Here is a 23,374-nt window from a genome sequence, read left to right as displayed (position 1 = left end):
CAAAACCATGTTGTCGATCACTGATAAGCCCATTTTCTTCCAAATGGGAATAGATCCTATCCCTCAGTATTTTCTCCAGTAGCTTCCCAACCACTGATGTCAGGCTCACCGGTTGATAATTGCCTGGATTATCCTTGCTACCCTTCTTAAACACAGACAACATTAGCAAGTCTCCAGTCCTCCGGGACCTCACCAGTGTCTAAGGCTGCAAAGATATCTGTTAAGGCCCCGGCTATTTCCTCTCTCAATTCCCTCAAGAACCTGGGATAGATCCCATCTGGACCAGGGGACTTGTCCACCTTAATGTCTTTTAGAATATCCAACACTTCCTCCCTCCTTATGTCAACTTGACCTAGAGGAAGCAAACATCTGTCCATAACCTCAACATCTGTCATGTCCCTGTCCTCAGTGAATACTGATGCAAAGTACTCGTTAAGAATGCCACCCATTTTCTCTGACTCAGCGCATAACTTTCCTTCTTTGTCCTTAAGTAGGCCAATCCTTTCTCTAGTTACCCTCTTGCTCTTTATATATGAATAAAAGGCTTTGGGATTTTCCTTAACCATCTTTGCCAGCAATATCTCATGTGCTCTCTTAGCCCGCTTAATCCCTTGTTTCAGATTTGCTCTACATTTCCCATATTCTTCCAAAGCTTTGTTTGTCTTCAGTCGCCTAGACCTCATGTATGCTTCCTTTTTCCTCATGGCTAGTCTCACAATTTCACCTGTCATCCATGGTTCCCTAATCTTGCCATTTCTATTCCTCATTTTCACAGGAACATGTCTCTCCTGAACGCTAATCACCCTCTCTTTTAAAAGCCTCCCACATATCAAATGTGGATTTACCTTCAAACAGTTTCTCCCAATCTACATTCCCCAGATCTTGCTGAATCTTGGTATAGTTGGCCTTCCCCCAGTTTAGAACTCTTCCTTTTGGACCACTCCCATCATTGTCCATGAGTATTGTAAAACTTACGGAATTGTGGTCGCTATTTCCAAAGTAGCCCTGGCTGGTTTCATTCCCCAAACCAGGTCCAGTATGGCCCCTTCCTGAGTTGGACTACGTACATACTGCTCTAGAAAACCCTCCTGGACACACCTTACAAATTCCGCTCCGTCTTGACCCCTAACAGAGTGATTCCCAGTCAATGTTGGGAAAATTAAAATCTCCCATCACTACCACCCTGCCTAAATAAATGAAGACCACTCCCACTCGTGGTAAGCTTTTTAAAGTGGGAAAAACCTTACCTTCCTGGCAGCCTCCTGGTGCTCTCTGTCTCCCGCTCTCACTCTCCTCCCGAAAATGAAATTGTTGGACATTAATAGTTTAACATTTCTTGGCGTAAATACTTCAATTTTATCAAACTATCCCAAGTCTCCAGTTTAGCTGAAGACCTTTGGAAGGATCCTAATGTTAAAGAATTGCCCAGTGGAGTATTCAATTGCTCAGGCAATTCCTTCAGAGTCTGCTACAAAGGGGATTCTGCAAGGTTCCCAAGTGGAACTCCCATCTGCAGTGGCGTAATAACTGTCTGGCAGGTTGAAAATCTGCCCCTAAGTCTTCAAGCAATTAGACAAGCTGCCTTCTCTTTGGTGTCCAGGAGTTAGATTTTGCATCTTAGTAAATAGGTTTTGGCCGGGGCCCGTGTTCCTTGGACAACTAGATCACTGGTTTGTCTCCAGCCGGAGCTAGTAGACATTCAGGAGACCGTAAGATTATAATAAGTAGGAACTGGAGTTGGCCACTTCCTCTTCACCACAGAGGACTTGAGCGATCTGTTTGTGGCTTCAATAGCACTTGCTTGCCTCTGCCCAATATCATTTACTTCCCTTGTCAATCACATGCCCTTGTTCATTGCCATAATTGATCTGGAAACTAAAAGATAATTTAAAACATGTAGCCTCCCATTCATAACGATGCAGCGAGGGTTTTTGCTGTTACCACCCTTTCAACACTTCCAGATCCGCATCATCCTTTGCGTGAAATCAAATCTCCCTTAGTTGTCCTCCAGTCATTGTACTAATTGCATTACATCTAGACCTTCTGCTTATTGATGTCCCTGCTAAGGGAAATAGATTCCTCCTATTCACGAGGGGACTCAAACTTCAAACATGTCAATTAAATCTCCCATTAGTGTCTACTGTTTGAAAGAAAATAATAGCTTTTCCAATTTTCCTAATTCCAATTTAGCTAAATTTATTCATTGCTGATAACGTCACCTTTTGTAAGTCTCGTCAAGTGTCATGACCGCCTATCTAGTGTGGGATAAACAGAACTGCCAGCAGTGTTGCAGCTGCAGAGTCTTGTGCAGTTGTGATGACACCACCCTGCAACTGTAGTCTATCTCAGCTATTCAAGTATCCGAAAGCATTTCCTCAGTTGTTTCAATTGCATTCAAATTTGTTTTTTTTTACACAGTTTAAACGTGTGGGATAGGCCCTTCAGTTCTGAGATGAGGAGAAGTTTCTTCACCTAGAGAGGGATGAACCTGTGGAATTTTCTGCCACAAAGCAGTTGAGGCTAGGACACAAAATGTGTAGTTCTTGGCACTAAAGGGATCCAAGGATATGGGGTGAAAGTGGGAACAGGCTACTGACTTCGATGATCAGCTGTGATTGAATGGCAGGCCACACCCAAAGGGCTGAATGACCTACTCCTCCTGTTTGCTATATTTCTCGGTTTGTAAACTTCAGCTCACGCAAAATTTTGCTCCATACCTCAGAGCTTGCACCCAGTTCTATTTCATCCTTCAACTCATGGCTTGCTAATAAGTATTGGCTCACAATTGAGAGCAACCTTTTCCATTGTAACTGAAACTATTGAAATATTTAGTTCAGGGAGCTGATGGTCTTATTTGACCATTCGTTCATGTGGGTTGTTGTAGCGCAGATTGTGTGGTTTTCTGTCACTATGTTCTCGGGCAGTGACTTGCATTAGCGGTAAAGGAGAACTAAAAACGTTTTACAGACAAAAGTATTTTGTTCTTGTCAGGCAATTCTTAACTTCAGTCTGTCTTTTGCAATTTGAAAATGTTCAGGACTTGTTTTTGATTTGGCTTCATGATTCAATTGAATCTTTTTAACCTTTTTAAAGTATGGAACAAATATCATGTACTAATTGTCCATCTATCACACGGTTGAGATGACACTGACAGTACTTGCCTGTCTCTGATTCATTCACCTCGATCAATTAAATTTAAAGTGCACAAGAAAATTATTAGCATGCACAGTTAAATCAAAACTCAAATCAGAATGTTTTGTCTTAACTGCTTTTTTTACAAAAAGAAGGAATAATGCGTAATGCTAATTGTTTTCCAGTTGTTCGATTCAAATGCGATCGAAATTAAGTGCTCACAAGATAAAAAAAGTGGAAAATCATTGTGATTTTCTCAATATTCTGCTTTGATTATCAAATGACAATACCAGAATAACTATGAACAAAGATTTGTTTTCTCATTCAAGGGTTTTATATGAAGGGAAGGAACGTCTTATTCCAGGATGTGAAATTTTACATGCAACTCCCTTTGGCCGTTGTGCTAATGTTAACAACAGTTCAACCACATCTCAGCGAATCTTCATTACACATCGGAGAGCTCCGTTGAACAGACCGCAGAATTCTTTGGCTGTGACTGATATCTGCGTTATTGTTACCAGTAAAGGAGAAACTCCACCTCACACTTTTTGCAAAGTGGATAAGAACTTGAACTGTGGCATGGTAAGGATAATTGTTGCAGATTTCTGTATTATGGTAAATGTAACAGGAAGGTGCTAGAATATTTACTGCATAGCAATATGCCTTGCAAATTAACTGCAGCAATCCACAAATGATACTTTCTTGGAAAGTACCTTTAGCAATACAACTTATTTTCAACGTGTAAGGAAAAATACTTAAACTGTCAGACTTTAAGCCTAGGATGAGATTGTGGGCACAAGCTAAAATTTCTCAAGTTTGTCATGTACAAGGTGCTTTGAAATAATGTTAACGTTGGTATTTTAAAAGGCACAGGCAGTAATCTTAACAGAACTATAACTTTGCTGAATTCTTCTACATAAATACCTGAGTCAAGAGTGCAATTTGTTAAATTGCAGATATGCTCTGATAATGACCTTTTATGTAATATGAGCATCTGGCTTCCAGCGTCCACATTTTGTAAGGATGACGTGATTTTCTAATTAATGGAGCTATTTCATTTTCCAACATTGTGTCCATTCTAAACCAATTTTCCATTATAGTGGTTCACTTCATTGACAAACAATAAGTTCACCCTTTTTCAAAAGAAACATCCTGTTCAATTCATTGAGCTGTTAGGTTGTCTCTGATTATTGAGGTATGAAATAAAGGCCTCTCTCTCAAATAAGTCCTCGTCCTCCCCGAGTACAAATGTAAAAATGCATCAGGTTTTCAAGTCTTGTCGCTATTTTTAATGTAGTTGGTATGTCTAAACTTGGGAGAAAAAAATTGTTTGAATTAGGCCATGAATTGCACTCTAAGCTGGGATGATATGATCCAGATCCACCAGTCAGGATATGGAACCCTATTTCCTGGACAATAAAGTACACCTCCTCCTTTAGAGGAGTTTTCCATGTGAACTTGCAGCCAGGAGCATTCTCAACCAAGGCAGTCTAGAAACACATGCAGCCAGCAGCCAAGTGGATTAATGTTGAAGGTACCTTGCTTTTCATGACAATGACTGCCATATTTCAGCTTTAAAGGTCCTGAAACCACTTTCACAGCCACTGAAAGATGGAATGTGAGGGAGTTGGGGTGGTAGGGGCTTGAGGTGAGCGCTCAGTCGGTGAGTGCTTTAGGGTAACTTTCATCATTTCATTCGAGATGATGAAAAAGACCTCGTGACTAACTGCTGAGCACTAAACCAAATTAATATGTACCATAACAATTCATGCATGGGCCCTCACATGCCTGCTGCTAACACATTTCCATCAGTTTGTGCCTAAGCTACAGTGAATTTTGCAACATGTTGCCCAAGTTCTACTTTTTTCATAGCATTTTCAAGTATTTTTGGTGTGGATTTGTTTGAAAACTCTCCTGTCCTTCTGCTAAGTAGATTAAATGAGTCCCTGTACAGGCTGACATTGAACATCTTGTGTTATTGCCTGCTTAAATTGCCTAAAGTAAAGTAGCATTGCAGAACTGATTGTGGAGAGGGTCGGGGGGAGCATGTTTTCAACTGGAACTACGTTACTGTTTTGTAGTTGTGAGCAATGAAAATGTTAGCTATTGGAGCCAATTAGTATAGATGCTGAAACATGTGTATTATGTTGTGGAAATACACAAGTTTTTTTTAAAAATTTGGCTTCAAGCTTTACTGAAAAAATACATAGATAATAAATTGGTTACAGAGATAGTAGGAACCGCCAATGCTGGAGAATCTGTGATTACAAGGTCTGAAGCTGGATGAACACAGCCGGCCAAGCAGCATCAGAGGAGGTGAAATACTGATGTTTCGGGCCTAGATCCTGCTTCGGAAAGGAAATACTTAATTGAATTTGTTCTTAACTGATCTTGAGAAAGTAATTTTTCATAATACTGCCCACCTAACTTAAACAAAACTGCTGCCTGTTCCTGTATTAAAAGTAAAATTTTGGAAATAATGGGTCTGACAACAATTGTGGAGAGTTATAGTCATTGACCTGAAATGTTAGCAGTTTCTCTCTCCACAGATTCTGCTGAACCAGCTAAGCGTTTCCAACATTTTTTATTCTTTCAGACTTTGATCTTCCAAAAAAAATTTTCACCAGTTCATTAAAGTTTGTGCATTATGTGAAATACTATAGCAGTTCAGGAAAGTTACAAATAAGAATGTCTTGCTGTGTTGAAGGGAAATATTGGCAGAATGGTTCTCCTGCAGCTGTTATGTTAAAAATGTTGAGTCTTGATTGAACTGTTGTCAATAATGCAATGTGAAGCACTCCCTTAAAAGGTGAAATTATAAATGTGAGAGAGTTTAAACCACGTACAAAGAAGATAAAATGTCCCTTGTAATCTTTGACGTTTTTGGAAACACATCTATTTTGAATGCCTTACACATATTTCACTTAAAAACAAATTGTGAAGTTTAGAGCGCCAAGGTTATAACCAGGAGGTATCCAGAGGAAACTATTGAATATTATTGTCCATCATATGCCTGCTGCAGGTTTAATCTTAAGAATTTCTTTGATTAAAGACCCAATCTTGTTTCAGCTTTGTTTTTTTTTGTTTAGTAATGAGCTAAGGTAAAGATTTTTTTTCCCCTCTTACCTCTTCTACTCTTGCCCCCAGCCAAAGAAAAAGTAAATCTTGGGTTAATGAGCATAAACATAACGGTAATTGTCCTGAGGAACTGTTCATAAAGCAGCTGCTTGCTGTTATGAGTCTTGTGATGATCCATTTATTGACATTCAAGGCTTGACACTAGATAATTCTCTTTCAGAGCCAAAAATAATTTGGCACACTACAGTTACGAGAATTTCCCAAATGTTGCCGACAGAATTTGGCACGGACTGAGAAATAATAAGTTTCCAAATTCCTTTTTGTGCTAAATAATGTAAAATGGAATAAGGATGAATTGCCACTTCAAACTAGATTGTATGTACACTGATTTTGAATATAATGCAAACTGACAGATAAGGAATAGTGTAATCAAATCCAAATAAACAGGTTATCTGTTTAAACATACTCCTGTTTTTGTTTTTGGCTTCTGTCATAGTACCAATATTTTCCGTAAACCGCTAACTTTGAAGTACCTTCACACATCCATCTCAAAGCACCAGAAGTATAACCAACTGGACAGTGTTGTGTTCATGTCGCGCATGAAGAATGCATGGAGTCTCGACAAGAGTAACAGCCCACTGCCTTTGAAGATCAAGGCTGAAATACCATGAGAGCTATAGACTTTGATATCCTACAGTTGTTTGATTGTACTAGTCATCCTGTTGATGGAGGTTCACCCATAGATTCTATGAGAGGCTACGGAGATAGCCTCAAGGCTATCAGCCGCCTCTGTGGATTCTCAGTTGAAGTATTAAGAATGCTTGTCGCAACTTTGAATGACATTCTCATCCTTAGGAGAGAAACCATCTTGTGGGTTCAGGGATTTTGTCCAGGTGACCTTGGTCGATAGATGATTGTGATGAGTTCAAAAAAAGCACTACTTTCCCTCCTCTTTCTAGGTGGTAATTTGCAGGCTTGTTTGCTGATATCAGAGAAGCCTTGGTGAATATATCTTGTATTCATTACTCAGTGTGACTATTCTGCCTAACAGTGGATAAAGTGAATGCATAATATGGTGTGCAGGACGCTAATCAATTTCCTTTATCCTGGATGATGTCAGTCGTCTTGCGTTATTTGAGCACTATGATAAAAACTTGCGATATGACACTTGTCTAATGGATATGTACTACATCCTGTTCATTTTTTTTTGGTTTAATGCCGATGTTCTTGGTTGATGCCAGTGTAGGAAAATATAGAGGAACAAGGCATATCCAGCAGTAACCCTAATGTATCCCTTGAACTACACCATGCGTGGATTTTTGAAGTTCTTGTCCAATTTCCTTCCTCCAGTAACAGTGAGCCTTATTAGTTTTGCTGCCAAGTCTCTCCCATGAAATTGAAGCTCTGATAGATGTCAAATGTTCTATGGTATCATTTGAAGAGGAGCAGGTGTGTTCTCCAGATTCTGACCAATAATTTTCTTTTAATGTAAGTGAATTGAAGGGTCACTGGACTGGAAATGTTAACTCTACTTTCTCTCCACAGAAGCTACTAGAACTCCTGAGTTTCTCAAGCAATTTCTGTTTTTGTTTCAGTGAAGTAGTTTATTTTGTGACTGGTTTTCTTGTTTGTGGAGCAGTTTGTATGCAAGTTGATTTACCATATTTCCTAGTTAACTTACAAACATGTTTTGGAAATACAGTTCACTGTGGGTGGCACCATGGTTAGCACGACTGCCTCACAGCACCAGGGACCCAGGTTCACTTCCACCCTTGGGCGACTATCTGTGTAGAGTTTGCACATTCTCGTCCAGGTAACCTCTGGGTGCTCTGGTTTCCTTCCATAGTTCAAAGATGCGCAGGTTAGATGGATTGGCTATGCAAAATCACTCATGGTGTCCAGAGATGTACAGGCTAGGTGGATTTGACATGGTAAATGCAGGGTTACACAAATAGAGGAGGGAGGTGGATCTGGGTGGGATGCAGAGGGTTGAATGGCCTGCTTCCATACTGTAGAGATTCTATAAATTACGAGTACAGGAGCAAAGTGTTCCCTAAGGGACATCAATGAATCAGATGGGTTTTTCCAAGAAATGACATGGTTTGATGCTTATCAATAGATCCTAAATTCCACATTCAAATTCCACCATCTGCCATGATAGGATTTGAACCCGTGTCCCCAGAACATGAGCTGAGTTTCTGGATTAAAGGTCTAGTGATAATACTGCCAGGCCATCATTGCCCCATAAAGAGTTGCAAATTAGTTTTTGGAGGTAAAGAAAAAGCATGCAAATGTTGAAAATTGTAAAGAGAAGAAAAGAAAAGAACATAAGGAGAAAGGAAAGAAATCTGAAGTGTGGGAGAAATTGTTCAACCAGTCTAGGTTTCTCTGGTGTATTCCATCCTCTTTGCATCAGTGCGTACACACGCATACAGAAATAGTTGTGCCTTGGTTTCCATGCCTAGCGCAGGGCTTGTTTTGTGATTTCTCAGTTGCAAGAAAAGACTTCGACCATTTGCCTTTTTTCTTACGCATGTTAACAGATCTCCAGTATATTCTTTCTTACCTGGGTTGATATTTTCTCTTGCCAGACAGTTTGGAGAACCCAGTGACGTTGTACAGTATACAACAATATTTCAGTTTGTGTGTTATGGTTTTATGATCTGCTAATGCTGTGGAATTTTGCTCGATCCAGTTGCCTTGGTTTGAAACTAGCTAGAGTGGCCAACCTGGAATGTTTGTGTAGAGGTAGTGGTCAATCATGTCAAGAAACCGAGCATACACGATGGCTAGGATTTGCCACCATGCCTCTCGAAGTTGCTGCCTCATTTCATATTATACTTTTTTGATTTTCTGTCATTGAGGGGTTTTATTTGATTAACTGACAGTTCCCCTGACTAGAAACTGTGCTCCAGAAGAGATCAACCATTGTGAAACACGTTTGTTTTGGTTTATGGATTAAGTCATTTTGAGTATGTAACTTTTTAAGAAAAGAAGGTGAAGCTCTGAATTGATAATTACTTGTTCCTATTTCAGTGGGGTTCCAGTGTGTATATTTGTTACAAGAAGTCTGTTCCTGCATCGAATTCAATTGCATATAAAGCTGGTATGTAACTTGCTTAATACTTTTTAAAAAGCTTTAAAAGATTTATGCCAATTTTACACACTTCTAAATTGCTAGTGAGTGATCAAGAAAGGAAAAGTAACGTTTTCAACATATTTTTGACGACTGATTTACTTTTTTATTTTGGTGAAAGCCTAGTATTAGAGCTACTAGTCCAAGTTGTAGAGCCAAAGTCCCAGCTGATAACTTTTATTAAATCTTTATGCCTCCCTTTTTGTTTAGATGCAAGAATTTTCTCTTTGTATGATTTGCCTGGTTGATTTGTGCTCTTGCCACATCTTAAATTTTCCCCAGATTGTGCATTTTTCAGTGAAGTTCAAGATACTTCTCCGTTACAAGAATTTCTAAGTGTACAAGAGTCATGACAAATACTGAACTGCTTGTAAATGACCTCAAGTGAGCCATGTACCTAATTGATCTTTCCAGGCAAAATTTGCCTGGTAACAGAATAAGTGTTCTTGTAGAATAGAATAGCCTTTATAAGTGCAATCGAATGAGTGCAGTGAAAAATTAGTAATGTCGCCTCTTAGTGCCATCTTAGATACAGGGTACCTAGATATAGATACTTTAGGTTTTTGTTACATAATTGAAACAGTGAAAGAAAGGTTAGCAAGGGAATGCAAAGTTTAAAAGTCTAGAATGAGAATCAAAATTGTTGATATAAAGTACTCCAGTTACAGTCCTCGTAGTTCTTTTCCAACATGATTTCATACCCGCTGTACTTGAGAACATGAGGCTACGCTACTTCCACGCACTGGCCTCTGTTCAGGACTCTCACTCCGCTGCCAGTCTGGGACCCGGTCAGCTCCGCTGCCACTCGCCTTCCTTCCTGTTGCCTCATTTCCCGTCACCTCCATTCTCAAGGTAGGGTGGAGTAGCATAAGTTGGTGGGGTGGGGGGAGAAAAAGTGCTGCAAAGAGCGGAAAAAAATAAAGGAACAGAAAAGAAACTGGTGACGAGTGGAGACATAGCTGCCACCATCTTGAAGGAATTCCATTTCACTGTAAAGTTGGAGGCGAATAGCTCTCTGAGCAGAGGTATATATGTACACAGGAATTCAGAGCAGGAGTGGAATGCTCAACCCCTTGAGACTGCTGTGCCACTCATTACCACTTTGGCCCCCACCCTGTTTAATGGCTGCTGTCGAGCTAGCTATTTTTCGTACTCTAATTTCTCTCTCATCCATTGGGTTAAGTTTTTTTGATTAATTTAATATTTCACATTAATTCAAATATACTGTACCTTTTTTTTCAGCCTGTACTACTTCAGACTAGTAATGTGACAGTATTAATTTTTTTTCCAAAATCAAATTTCCGCAACTTCCTTTTTCTAACACCACTGTGTGGGGGTACTTACCTGGAATAACTGCACAGAGGGTCACATCCTGTCACCAAGTCCCCCTTTATTTATTTATGTGGGCTCAGTACATGGGCTGACTAGCCAGCTCAGAGCCAGTCCCTAGGAAAGAGGATACTCCGAATCTCCTGTTTGTGTCTGTCTGCCAGGGTTCCCTGACTGGCCCAGGTTAACAACCCCAATCGAGGATCTCAGAGTGAGATCCACCTGTCCCTCGTTCCAAGCATGATACTATCCCTCCATGGACCTCGGTAGTCAAGGGCAGTAAGGATCGGGCCTAGTCACCTGAAGAAATGTTTAAAAACAAAGCGATCAGTGACGTGTTGAAGATGTACTCCTATCTAAGTTGATGGTTTCTGTTTATTTACAATTTAGATTTTAGTGTCTCTGACAAAAGTAGATTTCTATTTCCCGATTTAAGCTTGATTATGAAAGGTTATTTTTGCCTTTTTTCCATCTATCTTCACCCCTCCCCTCCAACAACCCTGATCCCTGATAATTCTGCCAAAAGATCTTTATCGATGACAGTGTCATGCATGTTATTAGTCATTTCTTTGACTATACTGGAAACTAGTTCTTTTCCTGTGTGTTCTGAGTAAAAAGTTTCAGAAATATTGTTTGGATTTACTGGTCATGAGATTCCCTATTGGATGCAAGTCAGTGATCAAGATACACCCTAAGCTCAGAAATACCCTTTTGTTGAGCCGCTTTCTTTTTCCTGTTTCTCTTTATAGTTAGTGCACATCAGTCTGCCGTGGTCCAAAACAATGCAGTGGTGTTATAGGTTTTTCAGAATGACATTTGTTTCTTCCTGTAATTGGGTAGCAGTTAGGTGTCAGTCAGCCTCTTTGTGTCTGTTCTGACTGAATAATTGAGCTGCCCATTTGAATCTCACTTTCCAGCATATGTTCTGTTGTCCTGGAGATAACAACACCTGTTGTGCAAATCCAGATTCTTTTCAAATGATTTGAGAGTTTTTTGCCTCACTGGCAATCTGGGCTGTGAATTCTGAATCCCTACCACCCTGTGGGTGTGTAAGCTTGTTCCTCCCAGCTCACGTAATCCTCCTACCAGTCACCTTTTAATTTTTTGTGGCCCTGTAATCATCTTTTGGGGGAACAGGTCTCGCCTTTATGCTGTATCCAAACCCGTCATTACTTTGTTCGTCCCAATGAAGTCACCCTTCAGTCGTCTTTGTGTTAAGGACAACAACGCTAGCCTTTGCAAACTTGGTTGATAGCAGCCCTTTACAAGAATCATGCGATGGCTTGTAAATTGCCACTGAGCTCGCTGTAAAGCAGTTCTGTCCCTCCTGAAATATGGTGACCATTACTATACAACCAAACTCCAGCTGTGGTCTAACATTGTCTTGTACAGCCCTAGCAGTACATCTCTGTTTTTGTATGCAGTACCTTGCATAATGAAAGAGAGCATCCCACGTGCCACCTTTACCACCTTGCCCACCTATCCTGCCCTCCTTCAAGGGACCTGTGGATATGCATACCAAGGGCTCTGATTGCCTTTATTTTCCTCAATTCCCTCCTATTTATAATATATTGCCTTGCTTTGTTTGTCCTCCCCAAATGTATAACTTAGAATTCAATCCAGAGAAATGTGATTTAACACTTTTCCGGCCACTGAACCAAACAATTGATATCATCGTGCAGTCAACAACCAGCCTCTTCACTGTCAACAATCTGACTAATTTTTGTCTCATCTGCAACTTTCAGACTCTGCCTTCTTTTGCGAATGAATTTTTTGCAATTTGGAGCTGGTAGCATTGTGCAGAAATGATTACGTGCATTAAATCTCAGAATGATCTTGGCAAGAATATTTTAGTAGCCACACTATATAAGGCTGAAAAATGGAAATAAACAGCACATGATGTCAAACATCTCTTTCTCCCAAAAAGCAATGCTTTGTGACTAGCGATGCGGTAGCACTTATTGAAACTTTGCTTAGCTATTTGGGATTTAATAAATCTGCACAATATGTACAATACTCAACCCGGCTAGTTGGCAAGGTAAACGTGATGACCGCTTTTAAAACTGAACTGTACCCAGGATACAGATGCTTCACGCGGGATTGGGAGATGAAAGGCGTGGAGGGAGTTGCATTTCTGGTCAAAGAGGATATCACAGCTGTGCTGAAGGAGGGCACTATAGAGGACTGGAGTAGTGAGGCAATATGGGCAGAGCTCAGAAATAGGAAGTGTGTGGTGACAATATTGGGGCTGTACAGCAGGCTTCCCAACAGCGAGCGTGGGAGGGGTACAAATATATAGACACGTTATAGAAACAGGGTGGTGGTGATGGGAGATTTTAACTGAGTGGGATTCACTTAGTGTTAGGGGTTTAGATGGAGCACAATTTTGTAAGGAGCCCCCCAAGAGGGTTTTCTAGAGCAGTATGTAAATAGCCCAACTCCGTTAGGGGCCGTACTGGACCTGGTGTTGGGGCATGAGCTCACCCAGGTAGTTGAGGTTTCAGTAGGGTATTACTTTGGCAGTAGTGACCACAATTCTGTAAGTTTTAGAATACTGATGGGCAAAGACTAGAGTAGTCCGAAAGGAAGAGTGCTGAACTGGGGCAAGGCCAACTATAGAAAGGTTTGGCAGGAGCTGGGGAATGTGGATTGGGAGCAGCTGTTTGAGGGTAAATCCACATTTGATACGTGGGAGGCTTTTAAAGAGAGGTTGATTAGCGTGCAGGACATACATATCCCTGTGAAATTGAGGGATAGAAAGGGCAAGATTAGGGAACCATGGATGACAGGTGAAATCGTGAGACTAGCAAAGATGAAAAAGCAAGCATATATAAGATCTTGGCGACTGAAAACAGGAAGCTTGGGAAGAATATCAGGAAAGTAGGACCAGTCTGAAACAAGGAATTAAGTGGGCTAAAAGGGGTTATGAAATATCTTTAGCAAACAGGGTTAAGGAAAATCCCAAGCCTTTTATTCATACATTTGGAGCAAGAGGGTAACTAGAGAAAAGGTTGACCCACTCAAGGACAAAGAAGGGAAGTTATGCGAGGAGTCTGAGAAAATGAGTGAGATTCTTAATGAGTACTTTGCTTCTGTATTTACTGAGGTGAGGACATGACGGATGTTGTGGTCAGGGATAGATGTTTGATTACTTTCGGTCAAGTCGGCATAAGGAGGTGGGGGGGGGAAGTGTCAGGTGTTCTAAAAGGCATTAGGATGGACAAGTCTCCAGGTCCAAATGGGATCTGTCCCAGGTTAGAGAAGGATGTGAGAGAGGAAATAGCCGGGGCCTTAACAGATATCTTTGCAGCATTCTTGAGCACGGGTGAGATCCCGGAGGACTGGAGAATTGCTAATGTTGTCCCCTTGTTTAAGAAGGGTAGCAAGGATAATACAAGAAATTGTAGACCGGGGAGCCTGACGTCAGTGGTGGGGAAGTTGCTGGAGAAGATAGTGAGGGATAGGATCTATTTACATTTGGAAGAAAATGGGTTTATTTGTGATAGGCAGCATGGTTTTGTGCAGGGAAGGTCATGTCTTACTAACTTGATAGAATTCTTCGAGGAAGTGACAAAGTTGATAGATGAGGGAAAGGCTGTAGATATCATATACATGGACTTCAGTAAAACGTTTGATAAGGTTCTCCATGGTAGGCTGATGGAGAAAGTGAAGTCGCATGGGGTCCAGGGTGTAGTAGCTAGATGGATAGAGAACTGGCTGGGCAACAAGAGACAGAGAGTTGTAGTGGAAGGGAGTTTCTCAAAATGGAGAACTGTGACCAGTGGTGTTCCACAGGATCCGTGTTGGGACCACTGTTTGTGATATACATAAATGATCTGGAGGAAGGTGCGTATGGTCTGATCAGCACGTTTGCAGATGGCACTAAGGTTGGTAGAATAGTAGAGAGTGAAGGGGACTGACGGAGAATGCAGCAGAATATAGGTAGATTGGAGAGTTGGGCAGAGAAATGGCAGATGGAATTCAATCCATGCGAATGCAAAGTGATGCATTTTGGAAGATCCAATTCAAGAGCGAACTATACAGTAAATGGAAAAGCCCTGGGTAAAATTGATGCGTGAAGAGATCTGGGTGTTCAGGTCCATTGTACCCTGAAGGTGGAAATGCAGGTGGATAGAGTAGTCAAGAAGGCATACAACGTGCTTACATTCATCGGACAGGGTATTGAGTACAAGAGTTGGCAGATCATGTTACAGTTGTATAGGACTTTTGTGTATAGTGTGTATAGTTCTGGTCGCCACATTACCAAAAGGATGCGGATGCTTTGGAGAGGGTGCAGACGAGGCTCACTTGGATGTTGCCTGGTACGGAGGGCACTAGCTGTGAAGGGAGGTTAAGTATTTTAGGATTATTTACATTAGAAAGACGGAGATAGAGGGGAGATCTGATTGAGGTCTAAAAAATCGAGAGCAGTATAGACAGGGTGAATAGCAAGAAGCTTTTTTTACCGGAGTGGGGGATTCAATTACTAGGGGGTCACGATTTCAAGGTGAGAAGGGAAAAGTTTAAGGGAGATATGCATGGAAAGTTTCTTACGCACAGGATGTTGGGTGCCTGGAACATGTTGCCAATGGAAGTGGTAGAGGTGGGCACAATAGCGTCATAGATGTATTTAGACAGATACATGGATGGGCAGGGAGCAGAGGGATACAGATCTTTGGAAAATAGGCGACAGGTTTAGACAGAGGATCTGGATCGACGCAGGCTTGGAGGGTCTAAGGGCCTGTTCATGTGCTGTAATTTTCTTTGTTCTTTGTGTTTTACCTGAAGGTGCAATTTTAAACAAGGTGCATTCCACTCTGACTTCTTTCCTCCTCAGGATTAATATGCCGATATCCTGAAGATGATTATGAATTATTTCCACTGTCTGAATCAGTTCCCCTCTTCTGCCTTCCCATGGGAGCTACAATTGAATGCTGGGCTCCCCAAACTAAGTATCCACTGCCAGTTTTCTCTACCTTTGTGTTGACCGCCTCATCAGCAGAGAAGGTAAGCTTAGAAGAAAGAAGCTTGTCGTCTATCTTTTGTCCATAAATAGTAAACGTAGGCAAATAAATACTTTGACACGAAACAATGTCATTTTTTAAAAAAATGTACTGAAATAGGCTTTCATGAGGTGGTGGATTAAAACTTAAAACCATCTGCCCTCCTGTGTGGATATTACACACCACATCTTATTTGAAGAAGAGCACCAGAATTGTCTTAAATTTTCCCTTGACCAACATCAGTAAGTCACTTAATTGATATTTATTTCATTATTGTTTGTGAAATCAGAATTTCTGAATTTACTGTTATTTTCCAACATAAAGGGAGCGCCATCATTTCATAAAGAGTTTCATATGACCGTGTGATGGGTTTTGAGTATCCTAAAGTTTGAGAAAGCGGTTAGTAAATGCTTGCATTTTAAATTGACTTGCACCTGACACAAAACAATACCAGTTCTTGTGTAAAAGTTATTCTACTTTCGGGTTGATTTTTAGAGTAATTCTCTGCAATACAATGTCATTATGCTATTTATGACCATTCCAAGAAAACAGGGCCATAAAAGGCATGCAGGTTTTAGACGATGCAGGAGAATGGCCAGCACTGTTAAGGAAGACCTAAGCTATTCTCCTGAAGAGTAGAAGTCAACAGCTTGGCTACTAAATATTTAACCAATTAGATTTGCTCCCTCTTGTTTGTGCATCTGCAAATGCACAAGATCTAAAGTTAATAAAATGTGAGGCTGGATGAACACAGCAGGCCAAGCAGCATCTCAGGAGTGCTCCTGAGATGCTGCTTGGCCTGCTGTGTTCATCCAGCCTCACATTTTATTATCTTGGAATCTCCAGCATCTGCAGTCCCCATTATCCCCAAGATCTAAAGTTACTTGTTTCAAGGATTAGTTGTAGAGTCCACACTCACCATGGATTTTGAAAGGCGTATTGCTGAAGTCATTTGCTTCTTGACAAACTCTGCTAAAGAGTATCCTGATTGGAAGGATCCATCTGATTTACTGTTGTCTTTTTATTTGAGAAACTGATTTTGCATATTTTTGTATTTTGGTCTAATGAAATAGGTATATGGTGCAGCTATCCAGTTTTATGAATCTTACCCAATGGAACTTCTAACTGAGAAACAGCTCATGCAACTGGGCCTCATCACTGCTGTGGGCAAGACGTTAATCACGACCAAGTCTGTGCACACCAATAAATGCATCTGTCTTCTCTCGCGCTGGCCATTTTTTGAGGCATTTCGCAAATTCTTGATGTTTTTGTACAAGCTTTCAGTCTCTGGACCTCATCCTTTACCCATTGAAAAGTATGTATATTTTCTAATGTGAATTGCTTTAAGAAGTCTGAGTGTTTCCAAAAGAACTGTGTCAAAGCCATATGTTAACTATGCTTATAGAGTTAAGTTTCCACTGAGTGTGAATGAATGACACTTGGACAATCCAATCAAACTGATCCCAGATGGTGAATGTTAATGATAACATAAAAATGACTTATGCTCAATTCTATTTCAACTGATAGGGACACATTTACATGTCTTCTAGAATGTGTTTTGACTGCTGGTTTGGAATGACTTGCTCCTCCTCCTCCTTGGCTATATTTTTGGATTTCAAGTTGCTGAATAATTTCATTATACAGTCAAGCTGCTGCCCGTTTGATTCCAGGTGCTGTTTTGCTCCCTCGCAATTAGCTTAATGTTATGATTATTTTGCTTTTTTGGATTCCAAAGTCTTGAGATGCTTTGATCACATTTGGGTGTTGAAAAGTTCATGTGAGATTGCCTAACCACAAATATTTTAACTGGTTTTAAACTTTGTTTTAAATATGTGTCTGAGACTTAAGATGGTGACATAGCATTATAAAACAGTAATAACATTTTTAGTTTAACCATAACAGGAATTAAATGTGGTAGATTTCACATTTCAGCACAGTTCTTTGCTAGCATCTTCATTCAGTCGTTTATATATTTGTCTGATTTTCTTGAATTCAGAAATTATTCCCACATTTATCTACTTAATAATGTAAGCTTGTATTACAAACGTGTGCTCTGTAATAATGGCTTTGTACAAATTTTGGAAAGTGTCAGTATTATTTGCCAATATGATAGTTTAAGGTCAGAAGGCTAGCAAATATAATTTTGCTGAACCTTTAATAATTTAGTGTTGCAATTCTTTCTTTAAGCTTCCTTTTGCTTTTTGGATATCTCCTTCTGGTCTCAGTTAGTTGCACGGTACTTGAAAGTGTCATAGTTACTATTATCTTTCACTGCCACAGATGCTCATCTTGTTTTTGCATCATTGAACTGGTGTTTCTGGATTTTGGAGTTCTGGATTGAAGATATTTTCGCCACTTTTAAGAGTGAGAGGAGATTGGGGTTGGAAACATCTGAGTTGAACATAAACATGGGAATTATAATGAAATTAGGATGTAATTAGCTGAAGTGGACTAGGCAGATAGATGCAATACAATTTAGAAATCGGTGAACACTGGTAGGGAGCATCAGAGGAGCAGGAGAGTTGACGTTTCAGATTGGGGCCCCTTCATCAGCACTGTGCCTCTTGGCAGATAGATGAGCAGGAATGACAGTAACCAAGCAGTGACATTCATTTAAAGAGGTAATTCCTGACTCTTAGCAAAAATATGTCCCAGAAAGGAGTCAAGAGTTATAGAGAGGGATAAACCAACCATGGTAACCAAGGAAGTTATGGAAAGTATTAAGTTGAAAGGAAAAGCAAATAAGGAGGCAAAAGTCAGTGATGGCTCCAAAGACTCTGATGAATTTAAATGCCAGCAAAGTAGTGCGAATAAGCAGAGAGAAAATGAACTAAAAGGACAAACTAATGAGCAAAATAAAAACTAATGGTCTTCTTTAAATATATAAAAAGGGAGAGCGAGAGAAGTCAAAGTGAACATAAGCCCTTTAGAAAATGAGTTGAGCGAGGCAGTTATGGGGACAACGAAACAGCAGAGGAGTTAGATATTTTGCATTTTTGTTTACAGTGGAGAATCCTATGAACATCTCAATTATCCTAAATAATATGGAAATGGAATTAGGTACCATTACCATCATAGGAGAGGTAGTATTGGAGAAAGTAATGGCGCTGAAGGCAGATGGTTTCTGCACCTGATGGCTTGCATCTTAGGATCCCTAAAAGAGGTAGCTGCAGATACAGTAGTTGCATTGGTTGCAATTTTCCAAATATTCTTGGAGTCTGGAGAAGCATCAATGGATTGGAATACTACCATCGTGACACACCTATTCAAAAAGGAAGGGACGCAAAAAAGTGGTGACTGTAGGCAATTAGCTTAACATCTGTTGTTGGAAACAGTTATTAAGGAAGTGATTACAGGGCATCTAGCCAATTCTAGTCTAGTCAAGTGAAGCAGAATTAGCATGGCTTCATGAAAGGGAAATAGTGTCTATAAGAATTTTTTGAGGAAGTCTGAACTAGAATATATAGAGGGGAACCAGTAATGTGTTATGTTTGGACTCCCAGAAGGCATTTGACCAAATCTCTTAGAAAATGTCGAGTCATAAGCTAATAGCCCATGGTGTTGGATGTAGTATATTGGCTAATGGGCAGGAAATAGAGAATGAAAGATAAGGGTTTCTTGCTCACATTGGCGACAAGTATCAGTGCTTGGATTGCAACTATTAATAATCTATGATAATAACTTGGAAGAATGTAAATGTACTGGAGCCAAATTTGCAAATGGCACAAAAGTAGCTGATAAGGCAAGTTATGAGATGGATGCAAACAGTTTACAGTGAGAAATTAATAGATTTAATGAATGGCAAAAAAATTGCCAGAGTATAATGTGGGGAAATGTGACGTTCATTTTCAAAGGGGGGAATCAAAAGAATGGAGTATTATGTAAATTGAGAAAACCTGCAGAAAAATGCAACACAAAATCTTTGGGGTTGGGTGTAGTGTTGGGGTTAGTGTTCATGTGCATCAAACACAGCTAGCACACATGCAGCAGATAATCAGGGAGGGTAACAGAATGTTAGCACTTATTTCAGAGAGTTTGGATGTGGTGGTGAAACCACATTGAGTACTGTGAGCAGTTTTAGTACCCTTATTTAGTGAAAGATATTTCATTGGAGGCAGGTCGGTGAAGGTTCATTAGGATGATCCCTGGTGTGAAGGGATTGTCTTATGAGCAGAGGCTAAACAGGTGGAGTTGGAATTTAGGAGAGTCAGGTGATCTCATTGAGACATAGAGGATTCGTCAGAGGCTTGACAGGGTAAATGCTGAGTGGATGCTTCCCCTCGAGAGCCTAGAACCGGACGGCGCAGTCTCAGAATAAAAAGTTGCTAATTTAATACTGAGATGAGGAAGAATTTCCCCTGTCACAGGTTGTGTGCGTTTGGAACTCTTGCTACACAATTGTGGGGCTGAGATCAATGTAGTCTTATCAGTAGATGAATAAAATGTTATTAGGAAAGGGCAGGAAAGTGGATGTGAGGAGTGCTGGATCAGCCGTGATCCTATTGAATGGTAGAGCAGATGCAAGGGGCATAATGGTCTACTCCTGTGCCAGTTTCTTATGGCGTTAAGTTAAGCAGCTGTTTTAACTTTTACTGATCTTCATTGCAGATTTCTCTTTGACTAGCATTTATGTCCCAAAGTTATGATCTGAATGTTGGTTTTGAATGAATGCTTCTGTAAATATTTGTAAACTTTGAGCATCATGGAATCCAAGAAGACATGGATAATTAACCATGCTGCATTTGGTAGTGCAGATTCAGCTGGTTTATAAATTAAGTAACAAAGCATTCAGCCTCATGGTCTGTTTTTAAATCTGTTATTTTCCAGGAGTTGGAATTACAAATCTTGATTAATGGGCAGTAAGTTCACATAGAGCATTGATTATGGTAAATATCACATGTATTGTCAACCATTGTCAATTGCAGCTCTCACTGAGATGTCTTTTGAGGAGTTCTGCAACAAAAGTGCCTTTTGTGCACTCTCACTTAAGTTTGCGGCTGTACTGTGGCTGTAACAGGAATAAGTGACTCCATACCGTTAGTGTTAATGAATAATTACTAAACCATTATGAAAGATAAAATGAAACAAAGGTGATGAAACCACAGTTGCTGTTTTCCTAAATAATATAACACGTATTTCAGTGTCTACAAAGTAACTTTTTAACAGCTCAAGTAGGTTCTTTTAAATCAAAAATAAACTTTAAAAAAGTAAAAATTAGTGATTGTAGGCTTATAATTCTGGTTTCAAGCAGTTGTAGCCAACTGTGAGAAGACACACACTTTACATTATTGTTAAACTTGAACTGTAATTAGTATGGAATCCTGTGGAACTGACTTGTTTTATAAAATGGACATTTAAAATGCTGCAAAAGATGGTTTGATCTCTGGATTCAGGCAGCCACACTGTCTTGGAAGAACAGAAAGACCTTCCAGAAGTGTCAATAGCCATATCCTACAGCTGTCCAGAGGAGATTTCCCAACATGAATGCCTTTTTCAAAAACAAGGCAATGGTTTATTTTCAGAACCATCTGGTGAATATCTGCGTATGTCTGAAGGTGTGCACCATTAAGGTTTCCAAGCCTGTTCTAGTCACGTCCACCAGCACAGTAAAACAACAGACTAGCAATGAGATGTCCAGACTAAAACAAAATCTTGCCAGTGTTGGAAATCTGAAATAAGCAGACAAAGTGCTAGAGAAGCTCAGCAGGTTTGGCAATATCTGGTAAAAGATCAAGTTAATTTTTATGGCTGTTCAGAGCTGAAAGGAGCTGGAAAATGATGTTTCACACTATTTACGGAGCAGGAGCAGGAGTGAGAGGAATTGATTGTGAGGGTGACCAAAAGAGTGTTGCATGAGCAGATGTTAGCTATTCATAGAAAAGACAAATTTGTCAATTTGATATGTTAGAACTAATGAAGATGATCAAGGACAAAAGTAAAGGATGAGGAATTAATGTGGAATAGGATAATGGGATCACAGGTTTGGATGAATTCAATTAGAACATGGGAACTGAGCAGGGGAGCACTAGGTTTTAATATGTGCTCCTACGTAGGTGGTTCTCTTCATTGGATAATAATTTTGCAGAAGGTTTTATCGTGAGAAAAACCTTGAATGCTTTGATAGTCAAGGTGAGATATTTGGAAGCAGAAGACTTGCCATGTTGGCAACCCATTTGGCAGCGTCAGGTTAGGCATGGTATAGCTAGAATTAGAATAAACTGCCTTTATTTGTTGTCAAAAGTGTATCCACTCTTGCACCAGTGTAATGCTTTTCAGTTCCCATGCTAACTATTCTATTGTACTTGAGCGAAGCTCTCCACTTGTGCTGAATATGAATAAATTTGGGCAAAGAATGATTTTGTGGTTAGTGTAAGGCATCAACATAGCTCCTGTGTTCATTGCATCAGTTAATGTAGGATTTGAAATAGGGACTTGAATGATAGCCAGTAACAAAAACAGTGAGGTGCAGTGGCTCTAATTATTCCAGTTTTAACTGGAGAAGGGAGCATTACACTTCAAGTCCTTGTTGGCTGTCTGTAGAGCAGTCCACTCCCTTGATCTTGTCCAGCCATCTGCAAGGTTATTTCCTTCAATTGCCCTGCCAGATTTATTTCTTTCCACATCTACCACCTTTTTGGGTAGAGTTCCAGGTCACTGTCACTTGTGTTATTATTTTAAAGGTCTTCTTTATTTATTCCTGTTTCTCTTACTCTAAATTTTAAAAACTTCTTTCCCCAGTCCTACGATCAGCTAATGGGAAATATTGTTCCTTGTCACAATCCAGCATACATTTATCAGATCTCCCCTCTCCAAGGAGGGTAAATCCAACTTTTCCAATCTAGTCTCGTAAATGCGACAGCACATCCCTGCAGCACCCCACCCCGCACCAAAAAAAACCATAATCTCCTGGGAATCATTCTACTAAATCTCCTCTGCATAGCCTTTGTCTTTCCCATAATGAAATGACCACAACTGGATGCAATCCTGTGATTAGAGTCAAACCAGAACCTTGTTTTAGATTCAGCATAACTGTTTTTGTACTTGGAGTCTCATTTTATAGGCTTATTCTGTTGGCCACTATGTTCAGTCAGTTCATGTTGGACATGTCATAGAAGCGTAAAGTAGTGCTCGTGTTAGCTGTAAGGCCAGTATTCAGAGGTTCACCTACAATTGTGTTTTGTTCATTCATTGGGAGTAGTCACTTTCTTGAGCCTAAAAGTTACAGGCAAGTTTCTGATAATCATTGACTTTTGTATTTATTCACCACGCCTTGTGCTGTTACTTAAGCTAATACCTACCCATTTTATTTCTTTTTGTTGATTAGTTCTTTGAATTTAGTTGAAATTCACATACAGCAGAACAGTCAGTATCAAAACTGGGTCACAAGTAGAATACTGATTGATACTGCCTGGAGACATTTGCTGTGATAATATTGTTTTCTGTTTGTTGCACTTCTTCTGTTTAATGCATACTAATTATAATCGCTTTTGTTTTGCCATTTATCATTTTTTGAGACTGTTCTTATATTGTTTATAGGCATATATCCCACTTCATGCATAATGTTCCCTTCCCATCAGCCCAGAGGCCAAGAATCTTGGTTCAGGTAATGTGTATGCACATTGCTAGTAATACAAAATTAGCTGTGGAGAGTTGAACGTGATTTTTAAAAAAAATACAAAAAAGTAAGAATGTTATT

At 39.9% G+C, this 23,374-nt stretch overlaps 1 protein-coding gene across 3 annotated transcripts in view; it reads left to right on the top strand.

Moving 5' to 3' along the window:
- The window catches only part of dennd4c (DENN/MADD domain containing 4C), a 134,470-nt gene that overhangs the window by 54,477 nt on the left and 56,619 nt on the right, over positions 1-23,374 (top strand). For all 3 annotated transcript variants that reach the window (XM_048525575.2, XM_048525567.2, XM_048525582.2), the window contains 5 exons: positions 3,462-3,714; positions 9,247-9,316; positions 15,513-15,682; positions 16,752-16,993; positions 23,215-23,281. In XM_048525575.2, the coding sequence (XP_048381532.1) occupies positions 3,462-3,714; positions 9,247-9,316; positions 15,513-15,682; positions 16,752-16,993; positions 23,215-23,281 (802 nt within the window). The remainder of the gene's footprint in view (positions 1-3,461; positions 3,715-9,246; positions 9,317-15,512; positions 15,683-16,751; positions 16,994-23,214; positions 23,282-23,374) is intronic.

This window comes from Stegostoma tigrinum, chromosome 3, assembly GCF_030684315.1.
Source record: "Stegostoma tigrinum isolate sSteTig4 chromosome 3, sSteTig4.hap1, whole genome shotgun sequence".
Classification (NCBI taxonomy): domain Eukaryota; kingdom Metazoa; phylum Chordata; class Chondrichthyes; order Orectolobiformes; family Stegostomatidae; genus Stegostoma; species Stegostoma tigrinum.
This window is presented reverse-complemented; position numbering and strand designations above follow the sequence as displayed.